This window comes from Triticum aestivum, chromosome 1A (assembly GCF_018294505.1).
Source record: "Triticum aestivum cultivar Chinese Spring chromosome 1A, IWGSC CS RefSeq v2.1, whole genome shotgun sequence".
Lineage (NCBI taxonomy): Eukaryota > Viridiplantae > Streptophyta > Magnoliopsida > Poales > Poaceae > Triticum > Triticum aestivum.
Genome location: NC_057794.1, coordinates 98,660,854 through 98,686,119, shown reverse-complemented (window position 1 = coordinate 98,686,119; position 25,266 = coordinate 98,660,854). Strand labels below are relative to the sequence as shown.

The 25,266-nt window shown below is 45.2% G+C and overlaps 3 protein-coding genes, 1 long non-coding RNA gene and 1 pseudogene across 5 annotated transcripts; 1 reads left to right on the top strand and 4 right to left on the bottom strand.

The window, feature by feature from the left end:
- Positions 1 to 848: 848 nt before the first annotated feature.
- Positions 849 to 2,891, bottom strand: LOC123151348 (uncharacterized; annotated as a pseudogene).
- Positions 2,892 to 7,746: 4,855 nt separating this feature from the next.
- Positions 7,747 to 10,246, bottom strand: LOC123038268 (uncharacterized). 2 transcript variants are annotated; one of them, XR_006417807.1, is made up of 4 exons: positions 9,001 to 10,246; positions 8,724 to 8,815; positions 8,205 to 8,281; positions 7,747 to 8,039 (listed from the first exon to the last, which is right to left on the bottom strand). XR_006417807.1 is itself a non-coding variant. In XM_044462140.1 (2 exons), the coding sequence occupies exon 1, from the start codon at positions 10,166 to 10,168 to the stop codon at positions 9,005 to 9,007; it is 1,164 nt and encodes a 387-aa protein (XP_044318075.1). In that variant the 5' UTR covers positions 10,169 to 10,246; the 3' UTR covers positions 8,539 to 8,815; positions 9,001 to 9,004. The 2 variants fall into 2 exon arrangements, 1 of the variants encoding a protein (XP_044318075.1); XM_044462140.1 differs by lacking the exons at positions 7,747 to 8,039; positions 8,205 to 8,281 and having other exon boundaries at positions 8,539 to 8,815.
- A 5,168-nt stretch (positions 10,247 to 15,414) lies between these two features.
- LOC123102327 (protein FAR1-RELATED SEQUENCE 5) lies at positions 15,415 to 18,888 on the top strand. The gene is made up of 4 exons (XM_044523666.1): positions 15,415 to 15,615; positions 16,202 to 16,293; positions 16,412 to 18,110; positions 18,181 to 18,888. Exons 3-4 carry the CDS (start codon positions 16,435 to 16,437, stop codon positions 18,686 to 18,688), a joined length of 2,184 nt encoding a protein of 727 aa, XP_044379601.1. The 5' UTR covers positions 15,415 to 15,615; positions 16,202 to 16,293; positions 16,412 to 16,434; the 3' UTR covers positions 18,689 to 18,888.
- A 2,814-nt stretch (positions 18,889 to 21,702) lies between these two features.
- Positions 21,703 to 22,785, bottom strand: LOC123102284 (uncharacterized). Its single transcript, XR_006448892.1, has 4 exons — positions 22,595 to 22,785; positions 22,053 to 22,188; positions 21,828 to 21,966; positions 21,703 to 21,728 (listed from the first exon to the last, which is right to left on the bottom strand). It is a non-coding gene; the product is annotated as an uncharacterized lncRNA (long non-coding RNA).
- Positions 22,786 to 23,926: 1,141 nt separating this feature from the next.
- Positions 23,927 to 24,694, bottom strand: LOC123102198 (uncharacterized). The gene is made up of 2 exons (XM_044523520.1): positions 24,362 to 24,694; positions 23,927 to 24,098 (listed from the first exon to the last, which is right to left on the bottom strand). The coding sequence occupies exons 1-2, from the start codon at positions 24,689 to 24,691 to the stop codon at positions 24,087 to 24,089; spliced, it is 342 nt and encodes a 113-aa protein (XP_044379455.1). The 5' UTR covers positions 24,692 to 24,694; the 3' UTR covers positions 23,927 to 24,086.
- Positions 24,695 to 25,266: the final 572 nt, after the last annotated feature.

The following is a 25,266-nucleotide window of genomic DNA, read 5'->3' as shown; positions in this document are numbered from 1 at the left end:
TCAATATTCAACAACCAAATTCTATTATTACTACGATGTTACAATGGAGTGGTGCACGCATATTAGATTCGAGAAGATAGAGGGGAGGAACAGCGATGGCAAAGGGAGAAATGGCACCTGTCATCGGAAAATCAGCAGAAATTTTAACAAATATTGCGCCTTGATGAGCATCAGATGTGCACAGCCATCATTTCAGCGGATGCGTACACAAATAAGGATAGCGAAATCAGTGTATTTATCCACAAAACCTCCAACCCAGACTTCAGCAAGAGCTTCAGCTTCTTCCCTGTGGCATGACCTTGGAATTTGGATGCACAGTAAGACTGGCATTTGCATCAGATAAACCAAACTAAAAACCTGAACCAGAACTGTTCACCCAATATATTCGAACATGATAGAAAGACAAGCATAGCCTATCTCAGAAATCTCAATGCGTTTTTGCCTGCAAAACCTTCAACTAAGATTAACCGAAGAAATGAACCTGGACCGTCATGCTGCTATCTCCATCCATGGCGCACCTCAGAGAAGTGAAAAATAAATAAAAACACACCAACACCAAAAGATAAAACAATTTATCAAACTTCACCGTAATAACAACACTTGGTGACATTAGGCCAAGTTCTTCAGTCTTCAGTTTCTTCATTGAGCATGCCATCGGAAGAAAAGTAGACTATCCAGCATTCGCGCATCTGTACCAGAGGAGCCAGACTCCTAACCCCAGCCAGAATTGTATCCCGACAACCTCAAGTTAAGCACCAAAATTGAGCAGCCGGATGAACTGATACAGAAATTCACACTATATATCATAATCATACAAGCAATATAAAAGCTCTGGCGAAACAGTCACAAAAGCATGCTAAATACTATATTCCGAAATTATAACCTCAGGCAATAGAGTGACCATACACATAATGGTGGCAGAACACAACACACCAACTAAGACTGCAAGCACAACTAATTACATGATACGAGGCTAAAACATATAAGGACAACTAGAGCAGGTTCGCGGCTATCATGTCTCAAGAATTCATATGGATGATCAAATGACATCCTTTTCCAATAACAGCTCTGCCACATAATCATCATAAGCTGAAATGTAGCTTCACATTCCTGCAGAAAATTCAGGGCATTCAGACATATCAGAAGAATTCACCCAAGAAGCAAACAAAAAGAAAATTTTGAATGGCAGAAGGTTAACTGAACTGTTTGGTTTAAACATGTCTGTATAAGCAGTTAAGCACATTGTTGATCAAAACTTGCAGGACACATTCAGCATATTGTAACTGTGTATCACCTTATCAAGCACCTTGTTCAGTAGGGTTCAAGAACGCTGGCGGCCATGCTATCGTGTAAGGATATATCAGCGGAGACGGGCAATTCACGTCCAGAGACAGCCTCGTCATCTTCATGGTCTCAAGATGAATGGAGAGCAGACAACTGCCGCTGCGCAAGAACACCACACCAGCAGCCACCCCGATGACCTCGCCCTGTGGAGTCTGGTCCAAAGGATCCGAAAGAATCATCGGTTCCATCGCCCCATAGAATCTCACCGACTTTTCCAACAGTGTCCATGTCAGCCCACCGGCGCCGTCATCCTCACCGTTCCAAACCTCAATGCATAATCCACGCATAGTGAGCACACAGAGCTTACCGGTGCCATCCTCCCCCTTCTCAATGACGTCGAAACTCTGCTCCCGCAAGAAAGGCGGGAGCGCCAGCACGGTGAGCTCCATCGTCGCGGTGTTGAGCGCCAGCATGTGCCTCCCACCCATTAGCTTCCAGTACAGCGACCGTTTCGCTTGCATCGCGCGGGATCCAGCGAGATTGGGCTGCTGCGCGAGGCCACCCACGTCGTCTCACCGGAGCTCAGCGGAGGAGAGGAGAAAGGCGCGCAGCTCTGTGGTTCCAGCGCGTCGGGAAATGCATACCGCCTTGAGGGCCGAAGAGTCGCCGTCGTCGGCGACGAGGGCGTACCCTACGCGGCGCCCACCGGGGAGCGCGGGGAGCGAGACCCAGCGCCGGGTCAACGGGTCGGCGACCGCGAGATCTCCGGAAGCCCCGTTACGCAACAGGAGGCTGCCGTTGCGGCAGTCCAGGAGCCGCCACGGGGTGCCGGGGCCATCCGGCCGGCCGCGGCGGGGGAGGAAGGAGAGGGCGAAGTCTCCTCCCTTGATGGTGCGGTGCGTGGCGCGGAGGAGGTCGGCGGGCAGAAGGTAAGGGGCGCTGGCCCCGCGGCGCTTGCCGGGGCGGTAGAGGAGGCATCCGAGGATGACCGGGCAGGTTGAGGGGTGGCGGTGGCGGAAGCGGCGGAGGAAGGCTTCGCTGCGGGCGACCCGGAGGAAAGGCTGGCAGGCGAGGGCCGCGCGGAGGAGGTCGGCGGGGGTTGGGAGGAGGATGAAGACCTCCTGTAGGATGTCGTCGCCGAGTACGGCGATGGTGGCGGCCGCCGGAGCCATGTGGCGCAGGGGAACCGGCTCCTCTACCGTGCCGCTGGGCACGGCAGAGTGCCGTGCCTTCTCATACGCCCAGCCTGTGCATTGATATGGGCCAGAAGGGCCTCACTCCTGGCCAAAAATCCATCTTAACAGCCCAGCCGTTCATCTGATGCATCACAGTTTCCTCAAAAAAATAAAACATGATGCATCACAGGGCTACACAGGCCAACTAATTAACTATTTCCATACAGTCATTTTTTTAATTATTTCCCGGCCCTAAAAACTACTCCCTCCGTCCATAATATAAGAACGTTTTTGATATTATACTAGTGTAAAAAATGTTCTTATATTTTGAGACGGAGGAAGTAGTTAACTATTTCCCAACCCCTAACAAACTATTTTCTCTATAAAATACTAAGAGCAACTCCAACAGGGCGATCCATTTCGACCGTCCATGTCTGTTTGGGTCGCCGCGGACAAAAACGCCGGCCCAACGCGCCGACCCAAATTCAAAATGTGCCTGCTTCGTGTCCGTGCGGATGCATTTCAGGCCCCAAGACACGTCGCGCGTCTCCTCGGTGTCCGCCGCGGTACCACACGTTGGTCGGCCAACCACCGCACTCTGTCATATTTAACGCGTCCACCTACCGCGTGCGAGCCCACGCGTCAGCGACTAGAAGCTACATGGGTCGTCCTTTTTAAATCTAGCGTGGGGGGGGGCACATCCACTTCCGCTTCTGCTGCCCATCCATATTTAGTTGCACGCTCCCTCACCGGCGACATAGCAAACCCTACCCATGGGCTTCTTCGGCGGCCCCGGCAAGAACAAGGGGAAGCTCACCCCTGACAGTTCCTACTCCGTCGTCGCCAGCGCCTGCCCGCCCTGCCGGGCAACGACTGCACATTCTGGTGCACCAGGCGCGATGGCACTGCTAGTACAGGCAGCTGCTGTCGTAACTGGATGTGACCGTACCGCACGACTGTCATCTGGATCCGCATCGGATCTCGGTGCCGCGGTCGCAGCGGGCACATGCGGTGGAGATGCGCAGGCGGCGGGAGCTACTCATGTCGGAGCAGCGTCAGATACCGGAGGAGCAACGGCGCCGCAGCATCCAACACCACGACACCAACCCCCGCCGCCCCCAGTCGTCAAGCAGGAGGAGGAGGCTGCCTACTAGGCGGTGTTTGCAACAGCCATGCAGACCTCCATTAAGGAGGAGCGACGCAAGGCGGAGGCGGACTACCAGCCGCAGCTGGCGGAGGCCCTCGCCCTCTCTGCCGCAAGTAGCATGAAAAAAACAAAAAAAAATCCACCAAAAATATAAACGTGCCAATAAAGCTGATAAAACAATAACAAATAAAAATAGAAACTTTATCACATGTCTGTATATATATATATGTATATATATATATGTATGTATGTATGTATGTATGTATATATATTAGAAACTTTAACACATGTCTGCTTGAACATGTTGGCTAAAAGAAAAAAAATGAAACGGAACGATACCAATACCAATAAAATCATTTTTTTAGTATGAGTTCATTTCCATTTTAGAATGTTGCTCATATGTATTAATTAATACTCCATCCGTTTCTATATATTAGTCTTTTCAAGATTTTAATATGAACTATATACGGATATATATAGACATATTTTAGAGTATAGATTCACTTATTTTGTTTCGTATGTAGTTCATATTGAAATGTTTAAAAAAGACTTATATTTAGGAACGGAGGGAGTAGGTAATTAGTCTTTTGAGACAATAACAGTAAATTAGTATTTCATAGGAGAAATAGTTTTTTTTAGACAAGGGAAATAGTTTTCTTAAGAGTTGGGAAGTACGTAGTTAATTAGTTTTTTAGCAAAAAAGAAAATAGTTAATTGTTGACCTGTGCTGCCGCGTGATGCGTTAGGAGGCCTTTCTGGCCCATATGTGCACGCTCTTGCGTAAGAAGGCACGGCACTCTGCCATGCCCAGCGGCACGGTAGAGGAGCCGGTTCCGTGGCGCAGGATGGAGGGGAAAGTATAGTGCTCCCGGTGCTCCGATGCGAAAAACATTTTTTAAAATGTTTAAGAAATTCTGAAAAATGCAGCACATCGACGGAACATTGATGTCTTTTATCACAAAATTTCAAATCAAAATTCAAAACATTGCTCGAGATACAAAAATGACAAATTTAACATCAATGTGATAATGGGCCAAAACTAAAGTCCAACTTATGTTATGTACACAAATTTATTATTTTTGTATCTCAAGCAATGTTTCAAATTTTGATTTGAAATTTTGTGACAAGAGATATTGATGTTCCGTCGATGTGCTGCATTTTTTTCAGAATTTTTTGAACATTCTAAAAATATTTTTCGGACATTTGAAGCACCGGAGCATCCCAAGCCTAGAAGCACTAAATATTTTCCCCAGGATGGAGTTACGCACCTGGGCGGCGGCGTTTCATTGTGACCTAATGTGTGGAGCAATCGCACAGAAGAGAGTGAGAGTGAGAGAGCAGATGGCCCGGCCCAATTCGGCATTTCATTTTTGGGAAGCTTCTACCCCAGTTTTTTTTTTGGTTGTAGGAGGTTCTCGAAGGGTTTAGTTTCGTTTTTCTTGGGGGTTTTCGTTTTTGTCTTTTTAGAAGAAAAAAATCCTATTTCTGAAAAATGTTCACGTTTTATAAAATAAAAATCCATATTTTCGAAAATTTTAAATAAAAAATAAAAAAAGATATTAGAAAAATGTTCACAACAGTTTTAAAAAATGTTCAAGTTATCTAGAAAATGATCACAAACGTTTAATTGTCTTTCAAAAGATTCAACAAAATTTTAGAAAGTGTTCAATTCATGAAATAATTTTTTTGTATTTTCTGGGAAATCGGTGAAAACAGAAAAATGCCACTCCCTCCTTCCATCTATATAGGGCCTAATGTGTTTTTTAAGACCGCCTTTGACTATTGACAAGATTATAGTACATGACATGCAGAATGTGAAAATTATATAATTGAAAGCTTCTTTCACACACGAATTTAACGATGTGCTTTGTGTAAGTTGCATGTCATATATTATTGCTCTAATATTTGGTCAAAGTTAGCCTCGAAAAACGCATTAGGCCCTATATAGATTGAAGGAGGGAGTAGAAACATAACATGTAGAAAAAATTCACTTGCTTCACCTGAGTCATTACAGTAGCTAGTGCGCTAATGGATCGGACCCCTTGTGGCGCCCCTGTGCGTGCCTCTCCTATCTGACGCAAAGAGTGTCAACTAGGAGGTCCCTCGAACCCTCGACATATGCCCAGCCTAAAAACCCAGCCCAAGGGGCCTTCCTAAACCTCTCATTTGTTTAGATTGTCTAAGTCGTCCCAACCGAGCCCATATGTCAGGCGGATACGATGTCGTCCAGACATGTCCACCACATAGGACCCGGCAAACCGACATCACCCTACTCCCACCAAATCGACCCGCAAGTTGTTCTTCTCCTCATGTGTATTGCCCATCCTGCGCCCTCCCAGTCATGCAGCACCCGGAGCGCTACCACGTCCCTGAACTTGTTCATCGTCCTAGACCCTACCCCCACTTGGAGCACCACCCCCGAGCACAGTCGCGACATCAGACGCCACCCTAGTACGTCCTAGTCCTCATGGATGTTGTCACTGTTAGGAACGTAGCACAACATGTACTTACATGCACGGTAACACTATGAAGATGCTAGAGGTAGATCATATAGTTATCAACAAATGCGGCCGAGAAGAGATGTTGGTGTAGACTTGTAGATTCCCGCAGCTAGGTTCAACATCCCGAGCCGTGAGACTACGATCCCTCTGCCAGTATCCATGCCAAGGAATCACTGATCAAGCATAGCTTGTTGTCTAGGACGAAGAAATGCCATAGACTAGGAGATGTGGCAGCCTTGCGGCAATGGTGGAAACTTGCAGAGATAGAGATGGAGAGGGCGCCACCAGATGGAATTGAGTGGTTGCCCCCTCTGCTATATATATAGACGCATGTGAGGAGGGACTCCCTCTCCCCTAGCTAGGGTCGGCCGCACCTGGGAGGGATGTGCCCCAAACCCTAGCCGCCGCCCCCTTTGCCTTCCCCAAGGCATGTGGGGTGTGCCACACTAATGGGCCCCTTGATGACCCACAAGTATAGGGGATCAATCATAGCCTTTTCGATAAATAAGAGTTCGAACCCAACGAGGAGCAGGAGGAATAGACAAGTAGTTTTCAGTAAAGTTTCATTATAAATGATGTAAAGATAATTTAATAGATTGTTAACAACAAGATAATTCGTAACAACATAAATATTAACTAAAGCAATAGAGTGCAACAAGTGACCCAATCCTTATGTATGCTAAGGACAAGCCGGTTCTGTTTCTTATAATAGCTAAAACGCTCTTGAGGATACACAGAAATTTCATCAAGTTACTTTCACCATGATTTATTAAGCTATTGTTTATTGATTTCGCAAGTGTTGTGTGGGTGGACCGGAGATAAGGTATTGTTCTTACTTGAAAAAAAATACATACTTATGATTGTACCCTCCATGCAAACATGTAATTAACATAAATCTAACCATTGCATTAAACGATAAGATTCAAAACAGCCCCTCACGGAATGATTTCATAAACCATGTTTTAGGTTTATATCACTCCCGCAACCCATCATCTACAAAAAAAATCTACAATGTCTTCCCATATGCCCTTTTGATGGTGAAGTGTCATGTAGTTGACGTTCACATAACATCACTAGAGGAAGAACAACACAACGTATCATCAAAACATTAAACGGTATTCAACTTCAAATGATTACTAGCAACAAAAATTCTCCCATGTCCTCAAGAACTAATGAATCTACTCACAAGACATCATATGGATCATGATCAATGGGTATAAATATGCAATGAACAATCTGAACATAACAACTAACATAACAATCTTTCACCGATAAATCTCCTATGCATCAATTACCGTACATGTTCTATTGGGCAAATCAAAGACCTAGAAACCCGTGCCCGATTATAAGGCAATAAGGCAATAAATGAAACAAACTATGACACTACTACTAAGATACTTTGCACTATGGGGGTAGTAACTTAGACTAGTGTCATGCATATGACACTAGTCTAAGTTACTCCCCACTATGACCAGCCTTATAAACCCATTCGAAGGGAGTATTAGTGATTCAAGATTCGTGTCTCAATTAATTCTTCATTGATGAGCCATTACTGATGACGAAAAATTATTATACGCACTATCAACAAAACCTCCAACCCAGATACACATGGCAGAACAGAACACACCCCGACACCAACTATAATTACTCACACTCATCATTTTAATGGATGCGTACATAAATAAGGATAATGCGTGTCTCTGCGAAATCAGTGTATGTGTCAACAAAACCTCCAACCCAGATAAACTCAAGAACAAACCCCAGACTAACCTGAGTCTGCCATCTCCATACGCAGCATGTCTCAAAATTTCACAAGAGAAGAGAAAAAGGCACTAACACCAATTGATAGAACAAATGATCCGGCTTCACCTTATAAAGGCACTCACTGGCACAGGCCAAGTTAGCTCTTCAGCTTCTTCCCTGTGAATGACCCTGGAATTTGGATGCACAGTAAGACTGTCAAACAGGCATTTGCATCAGATCAACCACACTCAAAATCTGAACCAGAACTGAAGTCGCCCAATATATGCAAACATGGTAGAAAGACAAGTACGGAGTACTCTATAACGTAACTGAGAAATCTCATTGCATATTTACCTACAAAACCTTCAATCCAGATTAAGTGAATAAATAAACCTGGAACATGATACTGCTGTCTCCATCCATGGCGCAACCTAGAGAAGCGAAAAATAAATAAAAACGCACCAACACCAAACGACAGAACAATTATCAAACTTCACCATAATAACAACATTTGATGACAATAGGCCAAGTTCTTCAGTCTTCAGTTTCTTCATTGAGCATGGGATTGGAAAAAAAGTAAGACTATCCAGCATTCGCGCATCAGTATCAGAGGAGCCAGACTCCAAACCCCAGCCAGAAATTGACACGATATATAATGATCATAGAAGCAAACATAAAAGCTCCGGTATAACATTCACAAAAGCATGCTAAATACTATATTCCGAAATTATAATCTCAGGCAATAGAGTGACCATACACATAATGGTGGCAGAACATAACACACCAACTAAGACTGCAAGCACAACTAATTACATGATATGAAGCTAAAACTGTAAGCACAACTAGAGCAAGTTTGCGGCTATCATGTCTCACGAATTCATATGGATGATCAAATGACATCCTTTTTCCAACATCAGCTCTGCCACAGAATCTAATCACCATAAGCTGAATGTAGCTTCGCATTCCTGCAGAAAATCCAGGGCATTGAGACATATCAGAAGAATTCACCCAAGAAGCAAACAAAGAAAGTTTTAGATGGCAGAAGGTTAATTAAACTGTTTGGTTTAAACATTTCTTTATAACCAGTTAAGCACATCATCGTTGATCAAAACTTATAGGAGACATTTAGCATATTGTAACTGTGTATCACCTTATCAAGCACCTTCTTCAATAGAGTTCAAGAACGCTGGCGGCCACGCTATCGTGTAAGGATATATCAGCGCAGACGGGCAACTCTCATTCTCAGAGAGCTTGGTCATCTTCATAGTCTCAAGATGAATGCAGAACAGACAACTGCCATTGCGCAAGAACACAACACCGGCAGCCACCCCGATGACATCCAGTGTGAGATGGTAAAAGTGTTCCGAGCCAATCATCTCTGCAATCGCCCTGTGGAACCTCACCGACTTGTCCACCAGCGTCCACGCCAGGCCACCGGCACCGTCGTCCTCGCTGACCCAAACCTCGATGCAGAAGCCACGCATGGTGAGCACATGGAGCCCGCCGGCGCCGTCCTCCCCCTTCTCGATGACGTCGAAACTGAGCTCCCGCAGGAAAGGCGGGAGCGGCAGCACGGCGAGCTCTGTCGTCGCCGTGTTGAGCGCCAGCACGTGCTGTCCACCCACTAGCTTCCAGTACAGCGACCCGTTGGCCTGCATCGCCCGGGAGGCCGCGAGATTGGGCTGCTGCGCGAGGCCGCCCACGTCCGCCCACCGGAGGTCGGCGGAGGAGAGGAGGAAGGCGCGCAGGTCCGTGGTGTCGCCGACTCGGGAAATGCAGGCCGCCTTGAACACCGAATAGTCGCCGTCGTCGGTGACGAGGGCGTACCCCACGGGGTGGTCGCCGGGGAGCGCGGGGAGCGAGACCCAGCGCCGGGCCAACGGGTCGGCGACGGCGAGGTCCTGGGACGACCGGCTGCGCAGAAGGAGGCGGCCGTTGCGGCAGTCGAGGAGCTGCCAGGGGGTGCCGGCGCCGGCGGCGCCCGGCCGGCCGCGGCGGGGGATGAAGGAGAGCGCGAAGTCGCCGCGCTCGGCGACGCGGCGCGTGGCGGCGGCGGGGGGCGCGGGGAGCAGGCGCGGGGCGCTGTTCCCGCGGTGCTCGCCGGGGCGGTGGAGGTGGCAGCCGAGGAGGAGTGGGCAGGTGAAGGGGTGGCGGCGGCGGAAGCGGCGGAGGAAGGCGGCGCTGCGGGCGGCGCAGAGGAAGGGCCGGCAGGCGAGCGCGGCGCGGAGGAGGTCGGCGGGGCCCGGGAGCAGGACGAAGACCTCCTGCAGCAGGTCGTCGCCGAGGACGTCGACGGTGGAGGCGGCAGGCGGAGCCATGTGGCGCGACGCGGAGGGACGCCGCCTGGAACGGACGGGGGAAAGGGATGTTCCTTCCCCACTACGCGGTAGTTTCGGGCTGGGACCAGGCGGGTTGCTATATCAAAAAAAAAATCTGATTGCTGATTGGCACTTTGCAGTCTTGCAAATTGCAATATAACCGCTCGGGTCTCATTTACGCCCAGTTATGTTTGCTTAATTACGTAACGACTCTAAAATATATATACTCAGAAACAACCCTGTGACACGCATTTTTCAATTAAAAATTAAAAGGGGGTGAACTGCAAATGTTCAGGATTTCATCTAACTAGGTTTCCACGCAAAAAAAAAAAGAGAGAATATCTGACTAGATTTACGGCACGGCAAAGGGTGAAGGGTTTGGCTGGTTTGATGTCCCGGTATGGAAAAGTTGGCAACCCAAACAATTCGGCCGGAATTGCTTTATTGCCTACGAACATTATTAGGAAGGCGGATTATTGTGTTTCTTTTTGGCAGCAAAGCGATCAGCACCTAAAGTGTTTCACCAATCTTTGACTTGGGAGCAGGCAGTGACCAATAAGTGGCAACCAATCACCGTCCTCTTGCCAAAGTTCCGTATCACAAAATTGTTGGATTAGGCCATCCACGACGCAAGATACTTTATTTATTTGGAATATATATGTCCCGCTCAGAAAGACGAGACGGCAGCGGCTCTTTGAAAATGAAATAAAGATCTTTTCACCCACTCCTCGTTCCGTTGATGCGTCTAGTATCGTCGGTGGGCGTGTGGAGGTGTGTCTCCGACAAATCTGTTTTTGATGGATTTGCTCGGATCTATTCGTCGTTCATCTATGTTCTTGTGTCTTCAAGTTGGATCCTTCTGATCTACATACTTCATCGACGGCGGTTGCTGTACTGGTGCGTTGGTTCTGTGGGGCCTTAGTACGACGACTTTCCGACTGTGTACTACAATAAGGTTTGTCCGGCTCCAGTGAGGAAGAGGCAATGATAGCAGCTTGCCTTCGACTCGCTTCAGTGCTTATACTCGTCGCTAAGTGGTCTACGGATTTGGATGTAATTTTATTATTTCTAGTAATCGTTGTAATACCATTGTTGAAGATGAATAAATCAAAAGTTTTTCTCACAATATGTGTGTGTAAAGATCTATATTATATCAATAGAACACCGGATACAATGAGATATAGGTTAACTGAACACATAAAAATCCTAGCAAAAGAAACTAAACCCACATAAACGAAAACTACCCTAAACAAGGGGGGCGGGCTATGACTAGGACCAAATGCCTCTAAAATCTTGCCAAAGCCACAATAAAACGTGTCCTCATTGCACAACCGTGCTCACGGCAATAGTTGACAACATCAAGGAATCCAACCGCAAAGACGTTAGAGAAACAAGTCTAGTTCAATTGTCGTAAATAGTAGACCGCCACGAAACAAATCTCGTTGAATCGCCATAATAGTAGACCGATACGTCTTTAATGTATGAGAAAATTACTTCTATACCATCGACAACCTCTGCAATGGCTTATTTGCCATCCAACAAAGCTTCAGTGCTTATATACCAAACACAAACAAAATCTATTGCTTATTTGCCATCACCGTTAGTCTCCCGTTACCAAGTCTCTGTTTTCTTGTCAGTTTTCTTGAAAAATCCAATTTTACCCTCGTTGCAGATTAAAAAAAAAGACAACTTGCCCCCGCACCCGACTCTCCAACACCACGACTCAACGCACGCACACCTGACCCTCCCCATCCCCACACACGCACGCGCAGCGGCAACATCCACCGAGCGGCAATGGCGGAACCGCCGCCGGCGCCACCATCGCCCCTGTCGCCGCTCCCCCAACCCCCGCTGTTGCCGCAGAATCTCGACGCCGCTGCGCCTCAAGGCTTCTCACCCACCGCATCTTCGATCCTATCCAGGCGACGCCTAATGGCGAAACCGCTGCCGGCGCTTCCCCAGCCCCTGCCGCACGGTCCCGCCGCCGCCGCGCCTCTATCCCTCTCGTCTACCGCGTCTTCGATGGCCTCCGCAAACGGGCTAGCAGCGGCAACCTCTCCCAGCGGCCATGTCGCCCAGAACCCTAGGATTGGGGATTCCGGCGAGGTGGAGAGTAGGGCAGTGGCGCCGACGGCCGATGCTCTTCCCAAGATCAACTCTTCTCTTCCCATTTTTTTATATCCTGGATTTGTTAGATAATCACTATAATTTTGCTGGAATGCTGAAAATAGAGGAGGAATGTTGTCAATTTTTTTTCTGGACATGTTCTACAGTTGTTTGCTTATTTGCCATTGAGGGCAAGATGATCATTTTGGGCACTTAACGGATTGAGTTAACACTAGACTAACTGCTAGTGGTATATAGGCAATAGATTTTGTTTGTGTTTGGTATATAAGCTCTGAAGCTTTGTTGGATGGCAAATAAGCCATTGCAGAGGTTGTCGATGGTATAGAAGTAATTGGGATGATTCTTTTGACAAGCTATATGCTTGGAAAGCTGAGGTTGAGAAGAGGTCTCCTGGAAGTATAGTTGCGATTGACCACATGGAGTATGATCAGAAAAAATATTTCATACGGATGTTTGTTGGGTTGAAGCCTTTGTGCGATGGGTTCTTGGCTGGCTGCAGACCTTACTTGGCGATAGATAGCACTCATTTGACGGGCAAGTATAGAGGCCAATTAGCTACTGCTTGTGCTATTGACGGTCACAATTGGTTGTACCCTGTAGTCTATGGAGTTATCGACTCGGAAACTACTGAAAGTTGGGTGTCGTTTATGGAGAAGCTTCGTGAAGCTATTGGCTCTCCCCCCAGTCTAGCTATATGTTCAGATGCAGGAAAAGGGATTGACACTGCAATCGAATAGGTATTTGGGTATGCTGAACATAGAGAATGCATGCGACACTTGGTTGTGAACTTCAAGAAAAAATTCCATGGTAACGTTTTTGATGATCATTTGTGGCCAGCTGCTTATTCATGGACTCCTCGAGGGTTTGACTATCACATGGCAGCCATAGAGGAGAAAAAGGCTGCTGCAATAGCATACTTAAACAAGTACCACACCAGGCTATGGTGAAGGAGCAAATATTCAACCTCCTCAAAAGTGGATTATGTGACAAATAATTTGGCCGAGTGTTTCAACAACTGGATCCACAACCACAAAGGTTTAATGTTGTTTCAGCTCATGGACAAGATAAGGAGAAAGATTACGGTTAAGTTTGAGAAGAGGAGAAGGCTAGCTAGAAAATTTCAAGGTCGGCATATACTTCCAAGTGTCATGAAGGAGTTGAATGACATAAGCAGGGGGCTGGACATTGAATATGAGAGAATAGATGACATGATTGCAGAAGTGAGTGAGAGTGTTGCGCTAGGTGGCAAGCGCCACGTCACTGATCTAGCAAACAGGACATGCACATGCAGGGCATTTCAAGTCTCCGGGAAGCCTTGCAAACATGCAATTAGCTTTATTACTGGAATTAGGGGGGTCACAATAGAAGACTTCGTTGATGATTGTTATAGTGTTGCCAAGTTTGCTGCAGCTTATGCTCCTATTCTTCCTGGCCTAACCGACATGTCTCAATGGCCAAGTGTGAACAAAGAATTCTTCTTGAACCCCCCAATCCTTAGGCGGGCCCCTGGGAGGCCAAAGGTACAGAGGCACAAAAGTGGTGCTGAAAATAGCAAGGGAAAGGGAAAGAAAGGCCAACACCAATGTCCAATTTGCAAAGCTTATGGACATAGATGGCAAAGCTGCAAAGATGCTGCTCCTGAAGCACTAGAAGCCTATGCAGAAGTAGCAAAGCAGAAAAGGTACTTTCTATTTCAATATGAGATTTCTGTTCCACCTTACTCTTGTCTTAATTAAGCTATAATATGTGAAACTCATGCAGGGACAAAAGAAAAAAAAACCCATTACAAAAGCTATTTGTACAACAACAGATCAAGCAACTAATGGTACACTACCTCTACTTCTATGTCCAAGTGAAAATGAGACTGCACTAGCTCTACTTTCATGTCCAAGTGATGCAGTTCAAGGCGATGTAGCCAAGTCGACATCATCGAAGACTACATCTAGAAGGTATGAAAACTGCACCAAATTTACTTATATTCTGTGAGTGTACCATAGTATGTAATCAACTTTTTTGATGTAGATCAAAGGTGATATCTGCTGCGCCTGACAGCCCTGCAATGGGAACTCGAAGCAAGAAGAGAGTTGCGCCTAACAACCAAGCAATGGCCAGTTGAAGCAAAAAAAGTTGAAACTGTGAAATGCTCTAAAATCTTGCGTATTATTTCTGTATCGCAGCTCTTCATGTGTATGCTATTTTATTTAGAGACTTGCTTGTGTGAACAACATATTTTGGTTGTGGTATTTTGGTTCTGGACGATGCAAACTTGGTACTGATTGTGTGAGAATTAATATGGTGTTTCATGAATGTCTTCTAAATGATGTGAATTTTCTTGAGTATATTACTCTGTTGCTGGAATTTTTTATATCCTGGATTTGTTAGATAATCACTATAATTTTGCTGGAATGCTGAAAATAGAGGAGGAATGTTGTCAATTTTTTTTCTGGACATGTTCTACAGTTGTTTGCTTATTTGCCATTGAGGGCAAGATGGTCATTTTGGGCACTTAACGGATTGAGTTAACACTAGACTAACTGCTAGTGGTATATAGGCAATAGATTTTGTTTGTGTTTGGTATATAAGCACTGAAGCTTTGTTGGATGGCAAATAAGCCATTGCAGAGGTTGTCGATGGTATAGAAGCAATTTTCTCTTAATGTATCTATAATTTTTTTATTATTCCATGCTATTATATTATCTGTTTTGGATGATAACGGACTTTATTTTATAATTTTATATTATTTTTGGGACTAACCTATTAATCGGAGGCCTAGCCCAAATTGCTGTTTTTTTGTCTATTTTAGTGTTTCGCAGAAAAGGAATATCAAACAGAGTCCAAACGGAATGAAACTTTCGGGAGCGTTATTTTTGGAACAAATGTGATCCAGGAGACTTGGAGTGGACGTCAAGAAACAATCGAGGAGGCCACGAGGCAGGGGGCACGCCCTCCACCCTCGTGAGCCCCTCGTTGCTCCACCGACCTACTTCTTTCTCATATATATATATATATATATGTTTGCTCAGTTCCCGATCATTGTTTAGTTCTTCGTGCACCCCTATATCCTCTCGTTCCCAGTCATCCGATTTAAATCCTGCGTTTCTGCTCAGTCGTAGGAATTTTTTGCACTAAGCCGCCCGCCTCCGGTCCTGTACGTCCGTAAGTTAATCATGCAGATTTGCAAGGGCACCCCTCAACAGACCAGACGTGCGAAACCCACGTTCCCGATCACCATGGCGGCGGCCTGCGGCTAGAGACGAAGAACTCTCGTACGCCCTAAACTTCCAGAAGACTGGATCCGGGGTGCAGGCGTACACACAAAGGTTAATACAACATCCCAAATCCATCTCTTCTGCCCCTTGCCTTGCGGTGCCCTGTTCCTGCTGAAAGCAGATTGCTTTGCGTCAGGTCTTCAGGAGCATTATATTGGGAAAAACAATGCTCTGTATGAGGGAACAATGATCCAGTACTTATTATTGAGAAAAACAATGAACCAAATCACTTTTCAAAACTTAATTCTCGTTAACTTGATGCAAACATAGGTTTCTGTGGTGGATATGTTGTGATTGAACTTAATGGGATGCATGTGATGTAGCTCATATTTACTGTTCGAGATTATGCTAGTTTGGTAGTGAAAATTTATCCTGAATGAAACTCTTCTTGTTGACATCCATTCAAGTGCTGCCAAATTTTATAGTAAAGTTGGGAATCGCTATTCTAGATTTTACCTGCACATACATCTACATTGTCGAGGGTCTGTAACTTTGTACACTGATTGTCATTTGAATGACAGTGCCCAGGTCTGTCAGTTAGTGTTGGGGCTAAACCCATATTGGGTTGTATTTCTCTCAAAATGTGTGTTGGTTTTCTGGTTAGTTCTAAAGGCTTATCATGTACCTGTTGGTGCAGGTGCAGCAATGGGATCTACAAATATGTGGCAGATGCACATGAACGAGGAAGGATTTAATACACCCATAAAGAAAGCAAGTGTTCCTCTCTGTGTAAGTCAATTGCTGTTGCCGAACAACAGGCGTACTCATTTTACTTATTTGTACATGAAAGTGCTTATTAATTCATCCTTTATGTTCCAATGCTCGTCCTTTATACCTGAATGTGAAGATGATTTGAAGCCTAAAGTGGGGATGATATTTGAAGGATTGAAGGCCGTGGAGGAGTTCTACAAATCTTATGCACATCAATCTGGTTTTGGAGTTCGTATTGGGCAACAAAAGAAGTTAGAAAATGAGGTAGTTCGCACTAAACGATACATGTGTAATAGACAAGGATTTAAGTCTGAAAATGGTAACAAGATTGACGATCCATCAAAGAAGAGGCGTAAGAACACAGACATAAGGTGCGGTTGTGATGCACACATCTTTGTGAAGTTATGTGCTAATGATACCTACAAGATAGAATCATGGGTCAAGCACCACAACCATGGTCTTGTGTCACTGGATAAGCGTCATTTGATCAGATCAAATCGCCGAGTTAGCGAGAGGGCAAAGAACACATTGTACACATGCAGCAAAGCAAGCATATGCACCTGCCAGGCATACAGGCTCCTACACGTCAGCGAGGGTGGATTTGCGAATGCTGGATGCATGAAAAGGGACTTGCAAAACTACTACCGTGACCTCAGATTAAAAATTAGGAATGCAGATGCTCAAATGTTTGTGGCCCAGCTAGGTAGAAAGCAGGAAGTTAATTCAGCATTTTTCTATGATTTTGTTGTCAGTGCTGAAGGAAAGTTGATGTATGTGTTCTGGGCAGATGCCACAAGCAGGAAGAACTACAAACATTTCGGTAGTGTGGTGTCCTTTGATTCTACATATACTACTAATCAGTATGACATGATCTTTGCACCATTTACAGGAGTTAATCATCATTTACAAAGTGTGTTCTTTGGTGCTGCGTTCTTACTAAATGAGAAGACCGAGTCATATGTCTGGTTGTTTGAGACCTTCCTGAAGGCAATGGGAGGTGTAGCGCCGACACTCATCATAACCGATGAAGCTACTAGCATTAAGAATGGAATTGATGAAGTTTTTCCAACCTCAGTACACAGGCTGTGCATGTGGCATATAATGGAAAAACTTCCTGAGAAGCTTGGACCTGCGATTAGAGAAGAATCTGAATTTTGGAAGAGGATGAATGCATGTGTATGGGGTTCAGAAACCGTGACCGAGTTTGAGTTAGAGTGGAATTCTATAATTTCAGAGTATGGGTTGGAGGATAATGAATGGTTGACTAAAAGGTTTAGCCTCAGAGAGTCATGGATACCAGCCTATTTTATGGACATACCACCGGCAGGCATTCTTCGAACTACTTCAAGGTCTGAAAGTGCAAATTCATTCTTTAACCGATTCATTCATCGCAGGCTCACTTTTGTTGAGTTCTGGCTTAGGTTTGAAACGGCTTTAGAATGTCAACGTCAAGAGGAGTTGATTGCCGACAATTCAAGCATCCATAGGATCCCCCAACTAGTGACACCGTGGGCAATGGAGAAACAAGGTAGTCAAGTATTCACACATGAAGTGTTTGGGAAATTTCAGGAACAAGTTATTGCAGCAAGAGATAATTGTTGTGTTCAAGGAATTGCACAAGATGGGGGAATAAAAGTAGTGACCTTCAAAACGGGAGCCAGTAGGGTAAGGGAGGTCCGTTGTGACACGACAACCATGATAGCTAACTGTTCATGCAAGTTATATGAGTCACATGGAATCCCATGCCGCCATATTGTCCAAGTGATGCGAATTGAAAATCAAAAGGAGCTTCCAACCTTCTATATTATGGAAAGATGGAAGAAACAGTGTAAAAGGTATGAAAGTTATAAAAATCAATGCTCTTCTCTTTTTTAAATTATATGATTGACATACAGAAAATTGCAGTGAGAGTGTTTACGATGAGCAAGGGAACCTTCTAGAAGAAAATCCCACCGATTCCTTGGATGCAGCCGCAAGGAAGAAGATTTCAACAGTACGCAACAAGTTGGAAGATCTAATTCAAAGAGCCAAGCAATCAGATGAAGGCATGAGCTTTTTAGTATCAAGTGTTCTGAGCATTGAGGAGCCTCTGAACCAAATGGTTCCCAATGCAGTCAAGCACACTAGGCAAGAGGAATATGAGGCGTTTATTGGTTGCAACATTCCTACTCAAGTTGACATACACCCGCCAAATGATGGCCATTCGGTAGGGAGATGTAAAAGAATAAAAAGAGCAAAGGAAATGAATGGGGAAAAACAAAAGGAGAAGAAAAAAGAAGCCAAGGCCAAGGTCGCACGCTTGTGCAAGACGTGCAACCAAATAGGGTTTCATGACAGTCGCAATTGTCCTAGCAAAAAAGGTCATGGAAAAGAAGCCATGAATGTGCAACAAATGCTTCCAGATGGTGCATGATGATAGCTACAAGTCTTCGAAAAATAGATGATGTTTAATCCCATTTATTCAGTTTATTGAATGTTTGAATTTATGCACTGGATTCGAACTTGTGCTTTGTCCAACTGTTTATGTTATTTGTATCAGATTTGATTCATGCTTAATTAAGTGTGAGTGGTGAGCAGATGCATGAGTTTTGATTCATGTATCAAAGTTTGGAAGCTTGTTCTTGTTTATGAGTAGTTGAAGAAAAAAATTGAATGCATAAGATGTTCGACGGAGCAGCCATATACTAATTGCGGCTAGCATGTATCAGGTGTTTCCGTCTGAATTTTAATTCAAAACAACTTAGAAGCACTTGTTTATGAGCTTTATCCATCAATGGCAGTCACCCAGGAGAACTAGATGTACAAGAATCATGGCTAGCTGATGATCTGATCTATTTGTGTTGTTACCTACTTACTACCCGAAGTACTAGTTATACTGTAATAATTTTTCAGTGTAAAATGAGACTTGTAGGCCAAACTGCAGCATGAATCTTGTACGAGCAGCCCAGATTACAAACTGCCAGTAAGCATGAACAATAGCATTCATCAAAATAAAGTAAACCAACCATTTCTCTAAAAAGAATGAGTCACCAATAAGTGGACATTCACTTGTTTCTGAATTTCTTTGCAAGAACAAGCAATCCCTGTCATATTCATTATGTACAAGAGAGAGTTTAGTTACAAGTACTTGGGGTCACAAGAACATGCTCTTGTTCCCAACCGAACCCAAAGGAATTGGTCCAAACCACCAACGCACGTTGTTGCTACTCCTACCTAGAGCCTGCCCTGTACTCACACTGCTTCTATATTTTATATTCACTTATTTCTGAAGTATGATGCTCGATTGGCACCAACAGCAACTCGTATGATATTCTTACAGAAATCACCAATAGCAAGTCATCTGATAAGAACTAGCTACATGGTCGCAATAGTGGTCGGGTTGTGCTAGTCTTGGGTTGTGTCGAAGGAGCTCCAGGACGGTTTTGCCTGAAGAGATTGGGGAAGAGTTCGACAGTGCAGCAGCTGCAAAGAAATATCATACTGCAAAGGCATGTCCGGCTCGGATCCCAAACGGGAACTCCAACGCATGGCTGGACGGCTCCATACATCGCAGTAGGGCAAGGCCTGGTGCGTCCGCAGGGGAGAACTCCACGCCTAGAGGCGATGGCCACCCGCTTGGATCTCTGCCGGAGAGGCTGCCGTCGCTGGGAGAGGTGGCCGCCTCCGGCGTGTCTCCATTACAGCGTCCAAGGTGCTGCCGCCAATCACCGCTCTTCGTGGCAGGAAATAGTCGCTGGACTCTGGTGGTCTTGGTCGCCGCAGCCGTGGCCGTGGCCGCCGGCGAGATGCAGAGATTGGGAGGAAAACGATTGAGTGGTTAACTGGGAGAGTTGGTCTCGTTGGGGTCTCTTTTGAAAAGTTGACATGGCAAACTTGGGTGGATGTGGGCATGTTTGTGCAAAAAAGACAGGGCACAAACAGCAGGCACAAGATTTTGATCCAACGACTGATAATGACAGGATACAAGGATTCACGAAGACGCCGAATTCACAGGATAGGCTGCCTATATATATACTAGTACAAATGCCCGTGCGTTGCACCGGGTGAAAAAGAAGCACAACCTGCTTCATGTGCCATTATGCATCATTTTTAATGTCCAATTTTAATAAACATCAATAATAAGGTTAAACTGATTAGTGTTTTTAACTCCCGAACGTGAAGTCGCTCCTCCTCCTCCAAGAAAGAAAGCTAGGGTTTCTGCCTCTCGCTGGCGCCGCCGCAGGTCTGCCTCATCTCTGGTGGCCCTAGGGCCACGGGGGCGCGGTGGATCCTGCCAAGGGCCAGCGGGAGGGCTCCGTTTTCAGTCTTTTTTCCTTGTCTTGTTAGGGTTTGTGTCATGCTCAGGAAGGCGAGACGGCGGCGGCTCCCTGAAGATGGAATAAAGGACTCCCCGCCTAGCCCCCGTTCCGGTGGTGCATCTAGCATCGTTGGTGCGCGTGTGGAGGTGTGTCTCCGGCGGATCTATCTTTGGTGGATTTGCTCGAATCTCGTCGTTGTTCGTCTACGTTCGTGTGTCTTCGGGTTGAATCCTTCCAACCTACGTTATTCTTCATCGGCGGCGGTTGCTGTTCTGATGCGCCGGTCCTATGGGGCCTTAGCACGACGACTTCCCGACTATCTACTACAACAAGTTGTGCCCAACTCCGGCGATGGAGGGGTGATGACGGCGGCGCGCCTTCGGCTCGCTTCAATGCTTGTAGTCGTCGCTAGGTGGTCTACAGATCTGGATATAATTTTTATTTCTGGTGTTCATTATACTGCCATGATTGAATATGAATAGATTGGAAGCTTTTTCGCAAAAAAAGATTAGTGTTTTTTTAGCATGAAGATCGGACGTGAAGAAGCCAACATACCATTCTTCATCGGATGGAACAGTAGTTTTGCATAGAATAGATTGTCAATCGTTTTTCTTTTGCTTTTCTGAAAACGCAGAAAATTCCTTATTTGTAATAAAAGTTATCGTTTTCATAAAAAAAACAGGAACACATTAGCTTCCATCCACTCTGATGCATGCTCCAAGAATATATATTTCTTCTTTTTATCCCATCCACGAGACATAATGATGTCACCAAGATAGCTTGTCAGCCATGGATACATTGACATGACAAAAACAGTAATTATGTTCATACCTTGTGAGTTACTCCCTCCGTCACATAATATAAGAGCATTTTTAACACTGCACTAATGTCAAAAACGATCTTATATTATGAGACGTGGGGACTATATTCTAAGTAGAATATAAATGATGAAGAAACAAATTTTCTGTCCATACTCATTACTCTGTACACTTGTCCTGTAACAAGTTAATCTTGTGTTATTACTCTACGCAAATGTAGAGTGTAGTAACACTTGTATGGGAAAATGATCAACCAGATGATCTGCAAGAGCAGACTACCTTATCAGATATTAGTACATGACTCTCTTTCTTGCTGCTATTACTCGGTACACTTGTCCTGTAACAAGTTAATCTTGTGTCATTATAGAACTTAGTAGAGTTTAGTAACACTTGTATGGGAAAATGAATAACCAGATGATCTACAAGAGCAGACTACCTTATCAGCTATTAGTACATGACTCTCTTTCTTTGCTGCTGGTAACTTATAACAGTAATGCAGAACACGAAACTCAACTCAATCAAGGTAATGTGTATGCTCCCCTCCGAAATACGCCCTTAAAGAAGAAATAGTACTCCTGGTGAAAAAGAAGAAATAACAGTCAGCTCCATGTAAAAAACTATTATGCTACAATAATAGAAATAGAAGTTACGAAAGGCTGACCAGTTATTCCTGCCCACTAAGCAAATCTGTAGCACTATCCAGGTGGGGTTTGGTTTGTTAATTATTTGCACAGTTTCACCAGGTCCGCCGTATAGCAAGGAGCACTATGCTCTATGGCAGGTGACGAATGAATGGGCTATATAATAAGACGTAGGTCAAGATTCAGTGAGTACCACGGCAGGAATCAATGAGTACTGCGGCAGGAATCAATTAAGTGAACACATTAACGAATCAGCTATACCAACCCATACAGCAAGAAGCACTACAACAGGAATCAATTGACAACATTATTGTATCAAATGGCTCTATGCCCATATTGTACAGCAAAAAACATTATTGTTGCAGCTAGTTTGACAAAGGAAACAAAATGGCAACAATATAGATCGAAGAGGTGCTTGCTTGAGCCTATGCCAACAGACCAATTGTGTTAAATACTTGCTCACATCAATTTAAATTGCTAGTTTAACCATCAGTAAACTCTGGTTGTAAAAACTGTAAATCAGACATAGCTCCGTCATAATTTGCACAAAGAAAAAAGATACCTGCGGCGAAGTAGGTCTAGGTGACGACTGATGGTCTTCCGGCAAAAAGTCGGCGGAGACGATGGCGGATGGTCTTCCAACTAAGATCTGTGTGTACCTATATGCCTTCAGTAGAGAATCTAGAATTTTGTGTTTGGGACATTCTTTCAGTAATTCCCTCCCAGCTCCATCTTGGCTGCGGCATGGTGATGAGATATGCTGGCCCATGTTGCCGAGAGAGCCATTCAGCAGTAATCAAGCATAATTTCTTACATATATAATTTCCATGCAACCAACTTCTTAAATCATGCATTTCACAAATTCCATTTAATTAGCCCACCATTTCCATTCCTTCGTTATCCAGTCCTCTGCCCGTTGATACCCGATGAGGCTTGTTGATACTCTGTGTAACTCGAGGACATATATAAACTCATGGGTATATATGTAAAGGGAGCAAGGCCAGACTATATTAAACAAACGAACCCTTTTTTTCAAGCCCAATCGTAAGCAAACTCAATTGACCGTAAACTTATCCCCCACATCAACACCTCTTTTTTGCTAATCGAGGAAGCCCACTCATGGCCCAGCACAACGTTGATGAGGGCTACATATATAGTATGTTTTTAAAAAACTGAGTGCTACATGACAGAGCAAAGTTTCCTAAAGTAACATGAGAGAAAATGATGATTTCCATCTGTTACAGGAAAGGATTGACTGCCTTGGACGACAAATCCCTAGCGGCGATGGCCAGCTGCACGACTGTGAAGAGCAGCGCAGCAAACCGAGAAACCTATATATGTCATTGGCATAACAAGGTTAAATCCAAAGTAACTCAAGCAGCAACGTCATTATTAATCTTAGTATTAAAGAACCATACAAAGCATCAAGCTTAGTACTGTAAACCGTAATACCATGATGTAGAATGTTACTAACCAATTTTGATTTTCGAAATAGGTATACAACTACTGGCTTCAATGTTTTCCATCGACTCCGCATATATTCACACCATTTATTGTTTGCTCATTATCAAATAAGCTAAATCCAACCAAATGTGTTGATCTGCTAGGAAAAACGGACCCAGTTCTACAATGCTACACAACTAAAAGAAGCCTAAGCTTAGAATTGTGATTGTACAATGCAAATAAGCAATACTTGACTGAACTGTGAAAAACAACATCCTAGTTCTAAAATTTGTCGCACTACTTTTCCTTCTAGCAACCAAAATCAACCATGCTATTGTAGCACTGCTTTGCCTTTCTAACAACAAAATTAACTGCCTATTTATTGAACCATGACAAAGTTTTCAGTACTAAACAACATTACCAACCATGGTGAATCTGAAAAACAAACATTGCGTGCCAAAATTGGCAGTACTACTGAGTTATCTTCCTCTCTCGAAATTGGAAGAATGTGAATATAGCTATCCTCACGCACTTCACACATATCGGTCATCCACGCGCACCTCACACACTGAAGGTGTTGATGTTCAATTTTGTTGCATATCCTTACAAATTTACCTGCAAATCTAGGAGAAAATAGTTCCAGTCGATACAATATACACAAAACAAAAATTAAACCAGATATATATGTACTAAATAGTGAGGAGACACTACAACAACCACAATAAATTCAAAGTCACAAACAGAAAAGGGGTATGCAGCAGCTAGACCATTCACCAATGGTAGCAACTGCTTCATCTCAAATGTGACACAACTTCAACAGAATAGCAAGCAACCAGAAGCAAAAAATTTGAAGCAATAGCAAAGATAAAAGTCAAATAGCACTCACCGATAGCAACTCGAGCTCTGCGAGGCCCTCGCCAGCGCCATTGGAGACCACCAGCTCCAACGACCCTACCATGTTTAGGTCCGTGACCCCGGAGCCGAACGCCAGGGCGTCATCGCCGGCGACGAAGTCGAACCCGTCGGGCCCGACCACCTCCTCCACCGTGGGGGCGTCGGAGCGACCCCAATCGACGGCCCCGTCGGTTGGCCCGCGCCAGCGCGACCGCGGTGCCCCTCGCGTGGGCGTGGAACTCGTAGCGTTGCATGGCGCCGACGAGCGCGCCCTCGGCGTCGAGTGGCTAGACCTGGACCTGGGCGTCGGTGTCCCAGCCATACTTGTCGACGACATCGTCGAAGAAGGTGGGATACGGGGCGGGCGTAGGTGTGGGAGGAGGCGTTGGAGGTCGCCGTGAGCGGGCACAGCGAGGCGACACTGGCGGGGGCGGGGGAGGGGAAGAGCAGCGCGAGGAGCGGGAGGAGGACCAGCTCGAAGGACCCTAACATCTTCAGGCCCCTGATGCCGGAGCCGAACGCGAGGGCGCCGTCGCCGGCGACGAAGTCGACCCCGATCTCCTGGTGGGTTGGGGACGACGGCCTGAAGATTGGGGCAGGTGGAGACTGGGGTGGCGAAGCGAGAAGTTGGATCCCCTGTGGCGAAGCAGCCTCCATGTCCCGTGAACAATCGAATCTTATTTTTACTTTATTACTAACTTAGATCTGCAGCTCGGGTTAATTATCCAAAACTTCAGGGGGGCTTTGTGTAAAAAGGCCGCGACGGTGAACCCGGAGACCCAATCCGTGCTTTATTATTAGGGAGATATATATATACCCCGCAAACATTCAGGAGCACCACGAAACCCTATTTCCACCGCCGCAACCTTCTGTACCCAAGAGATCCCATCTTGGGGC

Excerpts from the sequence above, each read along its gene's own strand:
- LOC123102198 (XM_044523520.1), bottom strand. The coding sequence starts at position 24,691 with ATGGCTGGGACACCGACGCCCAGGTCCAGGTCTAGCCACTCGACGCCG.
- LOC123038268 (XM_044462140.1), bottom strand. The coding sequence starts at position 10,168 with ATGGCTCCGCCTGCCGCCTCCACCGTCGACGTCCTCGGCGACGACCTG.
- LOC123102327 (XM_044523666.1), top strand. The coding sequence starts at position 16,435 with ATGATATTTGAAGGATTGAAGGCCGTGGAGGAGTTCTACAAATCTTAT. Across the intron at positions 18,111-18,180 it reads TGGAAGAAACAGTGTAAAAG|TGAGAGTGTTTACGATGAGC; the intron begins GTATGAAAGTTA and ends AGAAAATTGCAG.